At 44.7% G+C, this 14,054-nt stretch overlaps 3 protein-coding genes across 3 annotated transcripts; 1 reads left to right on the plus strand and 2 right to left on the minus strand.

Annotated features, from left to right (window-relative positions):
* Nucleotides 1–5,126: 5,126 nt before the first annotated feature.
* Nucleotides 5,127–7,906, plus strand: AOL_s00079g67 (uncharacterized protein; the record flags this gene model as incomplete). Its single annotated transcript, XM_011123942.1, has 13 exons — nucleotides 5,127–5,498; nucleotides 5,604–5,796; nucleotides 5,871–5,979; nucleotides 6,037–6,133; nucleotides 6,190–6,224; nucleotides 6,283–6,384; nucleotides 6,450–6,737; nucleotides 6,834–6,855; nucleotides 7,026–7,233; nucleotides 7,339–7,520; nucleotides 7,579–7,608; nucleotides 7,694–7,767; nucleotides 7,852–7,906. 13 exons carry the CDS (start codon nucleotides 5,127–5,129, stop codon nucleotides 7,904–7,906), a joined length of 1,767 nt encoding a protein of 588 aa, XP_011122244.1.
* A 593-nt stretch (nucleotides 7,907–8,499) lies between these two features.
* AOL_s00079g68 (uncharacterized protein) lies at nucleotides 8,500–9,818 on the minus strand (the record flags this gene model as incomplete). The annotated part of the gene is made up of 4 exons (XM_011123943.1): nucleotides 8,500–8,567; nucleotides 8,660–9,385; nucleotides 9,465–9,722; nucleotides 9,794–9,818. 4 exons carry the CDS (start codon nucleotides 9,816–9,818, stop codon nucleotides 8,500–8,502), a joined length of 1,077 nt encoding a protein of 358 aa, XP_011122245.1.
* An 804-nt stretch (nucleotides 9,819–10,622) lies between these two features.
* On the minus strand, nucleotides 10,623–11,824 carry AOL_s00079g69 (uncharacterized protein; the record flags this gene model as incomplete). The annotated part of the gene is made up of 5 exons (XM_011123944.1): nucleotides 10,623–10,667; nucleotides 10,729–11,023; nucleotides 11,103–11,405; nucleotides 11,486–11,605; nucleotides 11,811–11,824. The coding sequence occupies 5 exons, from the start codon at nucleotides 11,822–11,824 to the stop codon at nucleotides 10,623–10,625; spliced, it is 777 nt and encodes a 258-aa protein (XP_011122246.1).
* Nucleotides 11,825–14,054: the final 2,230 nt, after the last annotated feature.

The raw sequence follows: 14,054 nt of genomic DNA on the forward strand, positions 1-14,054 counted from the left end.
TCGATACTCCTTGATACTCCTTTTATTGTTTTGATGCGACTTGAGGTGCCTTCAGGCGTTTTGTTGGACCGTTGTGTTGTTTATGTTGGATTTGATTTTCGAATGTTGCCCTGACCAACAGCAAATTAAAGCTGCCTGGACTACTTTATACAGGAAGCACCTACTGTGTACGATACTGTACATGTCAGCTGATAGACGGGACGTTGTATATACCAAAACGTACCTATCGTGCTGGAGAGTGTTTTCAGCGCAGGGCGAAATCCAGCGATGCTCCGTTGGGGTTGTGTAGTAATGCCTCAGTACGTCCTTTTAAGTACTATGTAAAGTATGTATGTGTGCGATGCGTCACGTTCCGAATTCTCGACTGCAGTGATATTCGATTCGATTCCGGCGAGACTTAGCCCTGACACCGAAACTTCCAAGAAATCTCCAAACTGGCATGTACGTATGTGATTGAAGGCTTAATAGTGCCAACTGCTTTGGCTAATTATAACCAGAGACGATATTTGGTCAGGACCAAGTCAGTACTTACGGACTAACCACAAGTGTCCACACTAGCTTGATGATTCCAGGCACCTTTTAATAAACCTCGAGAACGTTCGACGCCTATATCTATATCTACATCCCCTCTTAACACTACTAAGTAATACACTAAATACTTGGCTAAGCATTGAAAAAAAACCATTAGACTGTCGATTCTTAAAGCTAGTTCCGTGATTGTCCTCGAAGAAAGTATCCGAGTTATACAATATACGATGCATGTGTAGAACCTGATGCGGACAACGCACTCTGGTGTGACCCCATGGCATGCCATGGTACCGTCATGTCCTCGCGATTCAGCATCGGAGACTTACACCCGTCCAACCTGCCTTGCAATATATTGAAGTTTGCTCGTATAAACTGGTTTGCTATAATTAGTAATTTAGCCTACTGGTTTATGGCGTTGACATAGTACTATAGTACTTAAAGCACGGCTCCGAGACTACTACCACCACCGGACCACCATTGAATTTCTTCTCTAACCACTGTTCCACAGCATATTGCTCGTACATCATGGCCAGTGCATACAGCGTACAAAGTTAGCGTTATAGCTATCTAGGTCCCAGTTAATTAATATGGGCTACAGCCGCCGTGCGCTATCCCAATCCACAACTTGGTCTTAGTTGCAACCTTGAATCTAGATCGGATTATCTGTGTTCCGGGACCCCCCCCCCCCCCTAAATACTGTATATGTGAAGTATGCAAGGTCGATATTGATGCAGATATACGTGTCGTGCATTCACATTAAGTACTTGGGTACATAATAGATCTCACGGAGGCTATAGCTCGTCACGTCAACCAGGAGGTAATATGGACAAGGGACAGAATCGTACGATCTTATCAAAGGCAATAGTCATCGGCAACTTTGTTCGCCCTTCACGTACATACGTGCACACATCCCACGGTTTCATGAATTCAAAGTTGGTCACATATGCAAGTAATATACCACCTCTGTATATTTATATTAGTTTCTAGTTTGTGCATAGCTGGTGCCTGAAGCCCCCAAATTGCAAATCCCAGCGATTCAATTGTCATCCGGATTTTATGCTTCTGCCTATATATTTTATATACTAGACTATAAAGTTAATCTGACAAAGAGATTAAAGAATGCTCAGGTTGGTCCCAAGTTCTTCTCGATCGGTATTAACGACCGAGATGCAATGCAATGCAATGCACGCTGTTCACAAGCGAGCAAGAATTGCAATTCAGTAGCAAGATTCAATACATGCATGAGTAAGTACCCAAATACTTGCTCGAGAAGTATGTACTTCGTATGTAAGTATATATATATTGTCCAATCGATTCCCAAGATCTTAAGACCGCCACAATTTGAAGTCGTCCCCAGTCACGTCTGAGAAATTTGAATTTTTATGGAGAGGGTTGGAGGCTCACTGGGGCCTAGGGGTATGTATGTGACGGTACCGCATGTACACAGTATACACGGTATGTGTGTAAGTAAGTACTTGAGTACTTGCACTCTGCCCCTGCGTCTTGCAGACTGTGACTGGCAACCTTTACCAAATGATATCACCAAGTCTTGGATGCAAGGCAAGCCCCGGCCGAAAATCAACCATTTTATACAAACCGCCCTTTGGACAATTCCGTAACCGTGCGGGAAACCAACACAGCAGAAATTTATACATGAATCCACCCCACGATGTGGAGAAAAGTGCCCGACTTGTTGAAAATCTTGAAACAATTGGTAGGTCACGCGTGGGATGCCTCGTCAAATCTTGGGGGCAGAACGGAGCAGTGTCTCCGGGGAGGCAAACCCGCATGATTCCTTTCAATTACATGAACATGTACTCCGTACTTACATACCTACATATATACTCACTACGGAGTAGTTCTGCCATATTATTTCGGCGATCTGTGCATAATAGTAATATGTCCAACGAACGAATGTTCGGGATTTGCTGGGGTGGAAGATCCTAGGACCGACCGAACACCCGTTTGACGGCGGGATATGGAATTCGAATTCGGGTTTTCAACATAGGATTCCTCACATCGATTCAAGACCGCCGTCATAGACCCGGTCAAGCCTTCTTCTTCGCCTTCTTCTTTGTCATAGATATTGTACCGCGTAACGATATACCGATTGATAAGACATCGTCTCATCTACTAGCTTGCAAGCTAGCAGTTTCGTCTCGATGTCGAAGAACGTCTCTAGCTCCCGCTACGCCCAGAAATCAAACCAGGGGGTGTGCGGCAAATCCTAACACCTATTAGTCGACGTAGGTACAAATACCCCGCAATTGCTGAACGGGTGTAACGGGTTTCGAGACGATGTAAGGGACCTCGTCCGTGGCCATGGTTTCAAACCAATGAATGGAGAATCAACATAATCTTGTCGAAAACAAAAAGGCCTGCCGAAACCGATCAAAACATTTCGGCAACTGCTCGCGAGATCAGTGCCAGGCTGCTGGCTGGCGCGGGAATATTTTATAAAAAAATGATGCGATGCAGAATCAGAAGCGAGTACTTGGATATCTGAATTGAGAATTTTACAGGACAGGCTGCATCCTCGCTCGTGACTAGTTGACTAAGACAGACGTAACATTGTGTTCTGTATGACTATGACAGGCTGAGGGGTTTCTCGAATATTCACCATCCAGAGCAGAGTTCCGAGTCTCAAATCAGATTTCCTTTTTGCAGTTTGCTGTCAAGAGAGGGAGAAGAAAAAAGTGCAAATTGGAGCCGACACATTGGATCATATTTTTTCCCGAAACTTCATCGATTCATGGCAGGCAAGGCAAGCTAGGATTCTACATAGCTCTGGGATGTTCGCTGTTGTCGCTTATATCACTTAACATCCTTTTTTCTTTCTTTTTCTTTTTTCTTCTTTCTTCTTTCTTTATTTCCCTTCCCGCCTGTCCTATGTATTATGCCTTGCATTGTTATGTTCCTCAAGAGGCTTTCTTTTTCTCCAAAGCACTAGTTAGCACTAGCCGTGGCCATGCCGTCCATGCTTGACCTTAACCTAACAAAAAAAAAAAAAAATAATAATAATAATAATAATAAGAATAAGAAGAAGGAAAGGAAGCGTTGAGGGTAATTCTAGAGGAAAAGGGGGAAGTGAAAATGCGGAAATCTGATACACATCCAGGCCAGGCCGCTGATATGACATCGTATCTTCGTACGATTTCGAGCCAAAAAAAGGAAGTAGCAGCTTGTCTTGAGCCTGTCCCGAGAGATTATTGCCATTCGTCTGCGATAGTTTCCTACCTATCTTCGGCTGCAACCCAGCAGGATTGGTTTAGAACGTTAACCTGGGTATTCCGTACATAGAGCCCGGGCTGTTCGAGTGCGTATATATAATTGCGACAACTCCAGCAGCCTTTTCTAGAAATTTAAACCCTTCTCGAGATCTCTTGCAGTAACTACTACTCCTACTTGGCTACTATGTATGGTGATTGGTTGCGTTTCGTCTATTGTAACTATTAACGGGTATCATATCACACCTGCTTCTCAGTGCACATACCCAAGTAGGTAGTCAAGTACTTACATATATGCACTGGCTACGTAAATAGCCGTCTCGACACCCGAGGATATAATATCGAACTTTTGCGACAAAATCCCGGGGTCCCAGGCCAGGAAGCGCTCCCGCTTTAGTCTAGTGGCGATATTCGGCTCGATATCACAGATTAGCTTTGGCAGGCCCCATCGCCTTATACTCCGTTTGCCTTAGGCTTGGGGACGTTAACAATTTATATCACAAGCGGCCTAAAAAAACGACGAACAGGCGGGCCCCGTCCTGCGCACCCACCAATCGATTCTCGACGTGGACTCGCACCGACAAAACCCCACAAAGCTCTACATACATACATACATTACACGAGTCTGCATTTTTTTTTCTTCTTCTTTTCCCTTTCCTGTTCCCTTTTTTTTTTTTTTTTTTTTTTTTTAAATAAAAAGCCCCTCTCAAGTTGTGGACCCGGATGGAATGCTAGTAGACGATTAAAGTACTTAAATACTTAACTTACTTACTTACTAACTTACTAGTACTCAAGTACTTGCATATCTTCTCTAATTCGTCAGCTAATCACAGCGGGGCGGGTTACAACAGAACTAGTTAGTTAAGAGAGCTCTTGTGACCTGGGTATGGAGAACGAGCTTCGACCATTGCAAAGATAGCTTCTGGCATACTTGAAGGAGATCCACTCGACAAGTACATCCTCAACCAAGAACCAAAGTACTCAAAGTACTTAAACCGAGTACCTTGCCTTGATATACTGGCACAATGTAAGCAAAGTCCCATATATATTTATTTTTTTCCCCTATCAATTCCCTCACTCTTCTTCCAAGTAGACACATAAGGAAGGAAAATTCCCCAATTTTTCTATCCGTCATTCACTAACGACCCGAATTCGAGGATAAACTCAGACGCTATAGTCCGAATATATAATCTTGGCTCTGGTATTCCGCTATACCGCCTCGCATATTCGAACTAAGAAGTACTCAGCCCGCAGCTGTGTTCGGTACTATACCGCGGGGTCGTTCGCTCCTATAAGACTTTAATTCGAGCTTAGGAAGCGATATCTTCGCAAACATTGCAGCATTTGCCGCTCAACGCAGCACATACAAGCATGGCTTCCAACAGAGCTATGCTCAACGCCTTTATGGCAAGAGATTTCCTATCAGTCCCTTCAAAACTCGGAGTTCTCACAAGGAGGCCATTAAGAACAAGTAATCTTCCTGGGCGCTCTCGATCCTATGCATCGACCTCCAAGTCGAAAACAAACTCGAATTATCGCCAAAACCCAAATCCGGGTTCTTATGGGCCTGGAAAGGCAGGTCCTTGGTCCATGCCCAGAGCATTGGCTCTTTCCGCTTTCACTGGATTTGGAACATATTTCTGGGGGATCAAGGGGACTGAGAGAAACCCTGCCTTGGAGGCATCTACTGTCCATAATCTACGAGATATCCCGGTTTATGGGTCCGCTAAGGATATGCAAAATGTAAGTCGCAGACCGGTGCCCAACCGCATTGCAACAGCCATTGAATATATGTATATGATTGCAAATATTATAGGCACAACTAACGTAGATATATATATTTACTAGGCCATTCATGAGATTCGTGATTTGCTTGGTGATGATGCTATCAGCACCGACGATGAAGATCTCCTTCTTCATGGTTATTCCGAATGGTCTACAACGAATGTCGAAAGACTACCAGTCGCCGTTGTATATCCTAAAAACACTCAAGAAGTTTCGGTTATTGCCAAAACATGTCATAAATACCGGGTCCCGATGAGTACGTTTTTCTTCTTCTCCCAAGTGACACCGTCTCTAATATCAGAGCTTAATTGTTAACGATCGAGATGATAGTTCCATTTTCCGGTGGATCAAGTCTTGAGGGAAATTTCTCTGCCCCATACGGTGGCATGAGTGTAGACTTTTCCAACATGGACCAGATAGTAGCTATGCATGAAGACGAGTAAGTGCACGCAAATATACCTTTTTCCTAGAGGCTAAGAAGCTGAATAACTCCCAGTATGGATGTCGTAGTTCAGCCAGCAGTATCTTGGATGTCGCTTAATGAAAGCATACAAAACACAGGCTTATTCTTTCCTGTGGACCCGGGCCCAACGGTATGCTTATTGTAAATTTCACCTTGTCGATATCTTAACTAATTTTTGCTTACAAGGCTAAAATTGGAGGAATGGTGGGCACAAATTGCAGGTAAGCCTTTTAATCATCACAGAAAAACGCCTGCATTGCAATATTAAGCTATCTCTAGTGGAACTAATGCCGTTCGATACGGAACGATGAAAGACTGGGTCATCAACCTTACGGTTGTACTCGCGGATGGAACAATTATCAAAACTCGAAAGCGTCCGAGGTTAGTCCAAAAGCAAGGCCTTGAAACACCGAGAGTTGATATTTATTTCATTAAATCAATTACAGGAAGTCTTCAGCGGGATACAATCTTAACAGCCTATTCATTGGGTCTGAAGGAACTCTCGGATTGGTTACTGAAATCACCCTAAAGCTCGCAGTTATACCCCCGGAAACTAGCGTTGCAGTCGTAACCTTCCCCTCAATAAGAGAAGCAGCTGCAGCCGCTTCAAAAGTCATCAGATCCGGAGTCCAAGTAGCTGCTGTCGAAATAATGGACGAGGTGCAAATGATGGTTATCAACAAGTCTAAGTCGACTAAGAAGGTGTGGAAAGAAGAGCCCACTCTCTTCTTTAAGTGAGTCTGACACCCCACCGAAATGAGCCACGAGCTCACTCTGAACTTGTTTCCGCCGCATTTACCGCTGACCATTGCCAATGATCACGAGTCCAGATTCTCAGGAACTCAGTCAGGGGTACGTATACCAGTCAAACTATGCATCATATCCTTATATCCTCGTAATAATTGGGCATTTCGACACCCTGATTGGACCCTACTTGACGGCGCCCGGCAAAATTTCTATGATAAGCTGCATATATACACCAAGTACGTACCGTTCGGCTAATTAATCTTTCCTGGGGGTAGATTCAAGCAGATATCGACACCGTCAGGGCGATTGCGAAGGACTTTAACGGTGGAGAGTTCGAATTTGCACGAACAATCGAGGAGCAAAAGACGCTGTGGTCTGCAAGAAAGGAGGCGTTATGGAGCATGCTTGCATTACGTGAAAAGAGTGGCGATGTCTGGTCAACAGATGTTGCAGTGCCTCTTTCAAGGCTCGCTGATATCATCGGTAATATACCCCCAACTTGTTGCATTTAGATCCCGTCAACGCATGCTGGCACCCCCTGCGTTTTGAAAGAAGTGGGAAAAGCTGACACGCATAACTCCCTGATAGAGCTTTCGAAGAAGGAGCTTGACGACTTAGGAATGTTTGCAAGTGTCCTCGGCCATATCGGCGATGGCAATTTCCATGAGAGTATCATGTATGACAAAAGCAACCCGAAGGAACGGGCCGCTGTCGAGCAGTGTGTCCACACTATGGTCGACCGTGCTCTTGAAATGGAGGGTACATGCACCGTAAGTTCCAAAGACTAGTTACCCAGATCACGAGACATTCTCTAAGATACCTCTATAGGGTGAACATGGCGTGGGCCTCGGTAAAAAGGTCAGTACACTTATCCCTGGATGATATGCATTGCGTATCCCTTAACCTCAACCACACTGCCGCTCAGGCCGCTAACTTTCAACAGGAGTATCTCTTAAAAGAATTGGGGGTCGATACTATCGGTGTTATGCGGAAAGTGAAACTCGCTTTGGATCCTCTGTAAGCTTATCCCAGTCGTACATATATCTGGCGGCTTTATTATTATTGTGGACATGCGCTAATGTATGGAACTGCTCATAACAGCTGGCTCCTGAATCCAGGAAAGATAGTCGACGTGATCTCGCCTGAGATCCACTAAATTGACCCAAGTCAATCTTCTGTGATGACTGCTTGGCCCTGCGTCATCGACAGAGCTCCTTTTCGCCAAAGACTGTATTTTAGTTTTATTTGGGCTTTTCTTCTTTTTCTTTTTCTTTCAGAAAGCACTTAGGTAATTTTGGCTTCCGTTCTTGTTTCTACTGTTACCGCTACTATCACTGGATCCAATTGGAGGGCGTCTTCATGGTTCGGGAAGCATATTATGTTACTACAGCACCTTATAGACGTAACCATTGTATAAATGCGTTTTAATATATCACTTTTCCCGTTAAACCCCACTTATTATGCGTATACTTCAGCGCTGTGAGATTGTATCTACCCAAATACTTGCTTGTTTAAACTCGCATTTGAATACACGGCACTTTTCACCTAATTATAACCATAGAAATCCTAAGAACCTAAACAATATCGAGGGACATTGCATTGCAGCTATAGCACTATATAAAATAATAATAAAGATTGGATATCATTTAGCTTTTATGCATAATGAGCACATCCCGCGGTGCGTACTCCATGATGCCCGCCTAGAAGCCGTAGATTCTATTTACAAGCTCAAGACCCCAAGTATAGGCCCTACAGTAAGCCTTTGATAACAGCTACCTCTGCATTGAGAATGGATGAACCAGCAGCACCGAGAACAGCTAAGTGTAAAAAAAAGGGGGGGAATTAAGGTCAGTATCAGATCTTACTTGGTTGTAACAGTTAGGCGCCATGGATAAAATCGAAGACTTACTATTATGCGATAACGCCACGAATTTAATGTCGAAGACATTGTCCGGACGAACCCTACCAACACTCACTGCATATCCGCCCTCAGTTTCTCTATCTAGTCTTGGCTGCGGTCTATCATCCTCCTCCCTGACCACAATAGCCTCCTTTGGTGCACTCGGGCAACCCAACTCCTGCGGCTCGCATCTGTATTTCCGCAAAGCATCTTTAATTTCATCGATACTTGGTGGTGGCTGCCTCTCAAACTTTACATTGACACAGGCGGTATGGCCATCCATCACTGCAACCCGATTGCACTGGGCAGACACAGCGACTTGAAGCATCTCGAAAGCAGTACCTTCGGAATTGACACCACCGAGAATCTTGCCGGTTTCCCATTCAATCTTTTCTTCTTCACCAGAGATATATGGGACTACATTATCTAGGATGTCCATTGATGGGACACCGGGGTATCCTCCACCGGATATAGCCTGCAAAGTGGTCACGGCTACAGCCGAGAGGGGTCCGAAGGCTTGGACCAATGCCGCCAATGGGACGACTAAGCCAGTAGTCGAGCAGTTTGCGTTAGTAACCAAAAATCCCTTTGATAGGCCGTGAGTCTTCATCTGGTGGGGTATGATTGAGAAGTGGGATGTGTTTACGAGGGGTACGATGAGTGGTGTAAGAGGGTCTCGTCGATAATTCTTCGCATTAGAAAAAGTCGGGATATTAGCCTTGAGGAAGGCCATTTCTAGTGATTTTTTACAATTAATATTAGCAGGAACAACTACGAATTGATTATACTGCCCATTGGTTAGAGAGGGTCATACCGATATCTCCAGCTACATCAGCGTCTAACCCGGAGAACACAATGTCACAGTCTGTGAACCCTTCGGGCGTGCATTCTTTCACAACCATATCCTTCACTGTCTGTGGCATCAAAGAGGCCTGTTTCCATCTTGTAGCATCTTTGTAGGCCTTTCCGGCGGACCTGCTGGAAGCGCCAACGGCGATGAGATCGAAGTATGGATGCTGGGATAGTAGCAAAATGAACCGCTGACCGACGCTGCCCGTGCAGCCCAGGACACCTGTTATGCGGGGAAATTAATCAGGGTTTTTAAAAGGTTAACGTATTTTGTTCATCGTTAATAGTGCATACCGCAAGTTTTTCTTGTTTGTGTCATCGTGGAAGTATAGCCTAGCTTAGGCGACGACGGTAGTGAGGTATAATTGACCGGTATTAACTGGAGAGTAGTTATACAATGCAATCTGAGTAAATGCTAACAAGTATTCGACAAAATGTTTAAAACTCGGAGTCTTTAAATGAAGCGTTGATAGTTAGAACCTTTTTAGCCGCCAATGAAGCTAAGGGGAACGATTGAGTCAAATAAGTCAGGTTGTAGTCTCGATAGAGCTCCCTTCCCGACATCGGGTTGAGTTTTGGCCACCGATCCGGCTTGCGCTCGCTTGTGAATTAGACCAGCCCAGACCGTCAGTTTCACGAGCGGATGACTAAAATATGCAATTGCTACAATTCTATTGAATGATACTGTTTATCTAGGAGATTCTGCCGCAGTTATGCACGTGATTGATTCATGAGCACGGATAATATCTAGTATTATTGCCAGAGCTTTTATTCCCATTCACACGACCGAACACCCATGAAGATGGTATAATAATATATAACAAGGAGAAGGTCGTAGACGGAAGTCTGAGGATTGTGGAAAAGTCGTCATCGGAGTATGAGTAGAAGAAGAAGGAAGAAGAGGTAATGGAGGAATCATCCAGGTGACATGCCTGCATGAGATGAGGTAGGGCTCTTAAAAGGATTTGACATGATGGAGCGGCTTCGTGAGTAAAACGTCCCGAGCAAGAGAAAACAGCGGAGGAAAAATGTACAGCCCAACAATGGAGGAATAAGCGTAGGAAAATGAACAGAGTCAAAAAACACCGTATATTAAATAAGAAAAGTAACGAATTTAGGCGCTTTAGGCAGCAGCACGACGACGATCTCTCTCCTCGGCGATGGTAAGCTGTAGAATATAATGTCAGTATGTACAATTTGGTATCAAGTCCGGACGGAACACCACCAACCTTGACACCCTTGCCCTTGGGTAGGGAGATCCAGGGCTTGTCGGTTCCAATGATGAAAACGTTGCTCAATCGGGTAGCGAAGGAGTTGTCGATGGCGTCCTTGATGTGAACAATATCGAAACCACCGTCGTGGCGTTCACGGTGAGTAATGACACCGACACGACCCATGTTACGACCACCAGTGACCATGACAATGGCACCGGTATCGAAAGGAACGAAATCATTAATCTTGCCAGTCTCCAAGTCAACCTGGACGGTGTCGTTGACCTTGATAGATGGGTCTGGGTAACGGATTCTATATCATTCCCACGCAAGTTAACCTTCTGGTACTTATCACACTGATATTCATGGACCAGCTAAATATGAAAACTTACGTTCGGGCATCGTGTGTAACGAGGTATGGGATTCCCTTTTGTCCAAGCTGAACTCTTCGGACCTTGCACAGCTTGTACTTGGCCTCCTCTGGGGTGATTCTGTGGATGGTGAAACGACCCTTGGTGTCGTAGATGAGACGGAAGTGCTCGCCAGTCTTCTCAATGGTGATAACATCCATGAAACCGGCTGGGAAGGTGGCATCAGTTCGGACCTTTCCGTCGACCTGGATAAGGCGCTGCATGACGATGGCATTGGTTTCCCTGCCATTCAAAGCATACTTGAGACGGTTTCGGAGGAAGACTCTAATTCAGACGAAAAAACCACCATTAGACGCACAAATTCCAGACAGTAAATTCACTCGTAAGTCGGATATTTGACATACATCAGAGGAAGGCAGTCCCTGAGCTTGTGAGGACCAGGGGACGGTCGTGGAGCGTAGGTGCCGGAGAGTTTGTCGAGCAGCCAGTGGGATGGCGCCGATAGGCGTTTCATGTGCTTCTTTCTACATTGCCAATTAGCATCAAATACGCAGGCAAAAGCAACGATTCCATAGATCTAATCCTCTTCGCTACCAATGGTCGTTCTTCATCCATATACATTCGAATTCGTCTTCCCACAAGCTATCCCACAAAAGAACGCCACTGGCAACGAAGTTGATGGTATCGCGGGATCTTAAACGAAAGGAAATGGTTTCGGAGGGTACTAACGGTCCACGAGCCATATTTGCGGAGTGTTAGGGGTCGAGAGGGTGTGTCGTGTAGGATATGGAAGTGTCGACAACGGCGATGATGACCTTGAAGTATGGGTAGGTTTGACGAGACCTTGAATGGGGATGTTAGACCAAAATTTCGACATGCACTGTGCCAAGCCCGCATCTAATCTGGAAATCCGCGTTGGGAGCTAAATAGGGCTTGCCCTAAGCTAGTGAAGCAAACAGTATACAGATCACATGATCAAATGGTAACTGATCACGTGTTATGTTGGTTATTGCAACAGCTCAACGCAAAACTGCGAAACAATGGGATTGGAGGCTCTTCTCTTCAACACATTCCTCGCCATGCGATATCCAACCGGGCTGTGTTATAGCACGTACATGTGCAGTTAGACCCCGGGATCTCCATTCTTAACCAGCCACAAAAGGCATGGTATTGGCTTAGTAAGGGTACCTGCTTTCTTGCGAAAGACACTTTGATTGCGGCATCAAAACGTGACATGCATCCGTTGATTGGATTGACAATGTTGCAACCCGGACCTTGGGCCTGATATAGGTAATGTTTAGTCAAAACTCCTCCAACTGAATTCACAAAGCAGGGGTACTTCTGTTAGCTCTGCAAGTTCGATGCAGCATGCTAATAGTTAAATCCCGGGAAAAAAATAATTGCAGCTGAACAGGCGTAATATCGGATACGCCCGTCCACTGGGAGGCTACACAGGCAGAGGGTGATCCATGAAGAGGCAGGAATCCTGATCTATGGATCATATATGGCTTCAGGCAAAAACAGGGCAGTATGGATTTACAGTCCGCGGTCGGTTCTTCCTACCCAATCAACAATTCAATCTATTCTGCAACCTCAAACCTGCATAAATACATCCTGACCGGCCGCTCTTAACGGGCCCCATCCACATTCACCCTTGTCGTTTCGTTCCGTGCTACTATTGGATGGCGAGAGCATCTCATCAGTTAGGTCATTCTGGACTCATCAAACATGCACTTCAAATTTCTCACCCTTGTCAGCTCCTTTAGCTCGATTCATCTGAAAATGTCTATTGGCCTGTTTCCCCCTCTATTCATGGAGTGGCGGGCCTTCCTGCTCAAAAAACCTGCTTGCTGTAACACATCTACTGCATATGCATAACTGCATCAGTTGTCTCGTTGCATATAGTTAGAGGGAATATCACGCAAGGGAGGGGTCTCTTAATAGAACCATATGATACTCGTAGGTACATACGTACATACTCTCGAAAAGCTGAAGTTACTCATGTACTCTGCCACATATGCGGACGTGCCTTTAGTGATTGGATAAGACTTCTGAGGGTGCATAGGAGGTATTTTATCTTTTACCGCCGGGAAGCGCCCTTGTGGTCTAAAATTTTTCTTTCAGCGAGCCATCGTCGGCCCCCAGTTTTGTACAGTGAATGTAGAGATAAAGTAGGCTTTATGCGAACCCGTACTTCCACAAAGGAATCCTATTATTCTGCTCACCGAAGTAGAGGGTATTGGATTTGATTCCCATGATCGGTGCTGCTATATACTAAGCTTGGTAGTGATATAGGTCTCCTTGATAGCGCCTGTTCTAGTCCCGGAGCCAGACGATCACCCACCGATTAGGTACTTAATAAAATTTATAGGACTAGGAGTATCTAGTATGTGGGTAGGTACTCTTGGACTCAAAACTTAGAGATAGTTACAAAAGTCGAGCAGGACTTATATGTTTTGCAATTATTACTACCCGGTCGGCTCTCGCCGTTTCCATAATAGCTTACCTATGACGTCTAGATACCCGTACACCCATTATTTCGTTGTGTGATGAAAATTATGACCATGATGGTGAGGTTAGATATTAATATTATATGCACGTAGATGGTCATTTGATCGCTGAGATAGTAGGTCCACAGACCCTCTACGAGTATCCCATCGAACGAAACCTTAAGTATAAAACGTTCGGCGCAACGATGATGAAATAAACCTAGATATCCCGATTAATCGGTGGTTTGTAATAGACAGCTTAAGTAATTTTGGATAGATACCTAAGTACCTAGTAAACATGCGTTTATATGTAAAAAACCAAGGGGAAGGCGAAATTTAACCAAGTCCGGCTAGCTACTCATAAAGGATATTCCCCAAGAAGATACCACAAGACGAGTTTAAATTTGCTAGAGATGGATTTGAATTTTTCTATAATATAGCGAAATGTCATGTTGATTTTCCAAGGTAATCTATCGATCCAGAC

The sequence above is a fragment of the Orbilia oligospora genome (assembly GCF_000225545.1).
Source record: "Orbilia oligospora ATCC 24927 unplaced genomic scaffold scaffold00079, whole genome shotgun sequence".
Lineage (NCBI taxonomy): Eukaryota > Fungi > Ascomycota > Orbiliomycetes > Orbiliales > Orbiliaceae > Orbilia > Orbilia oligospora.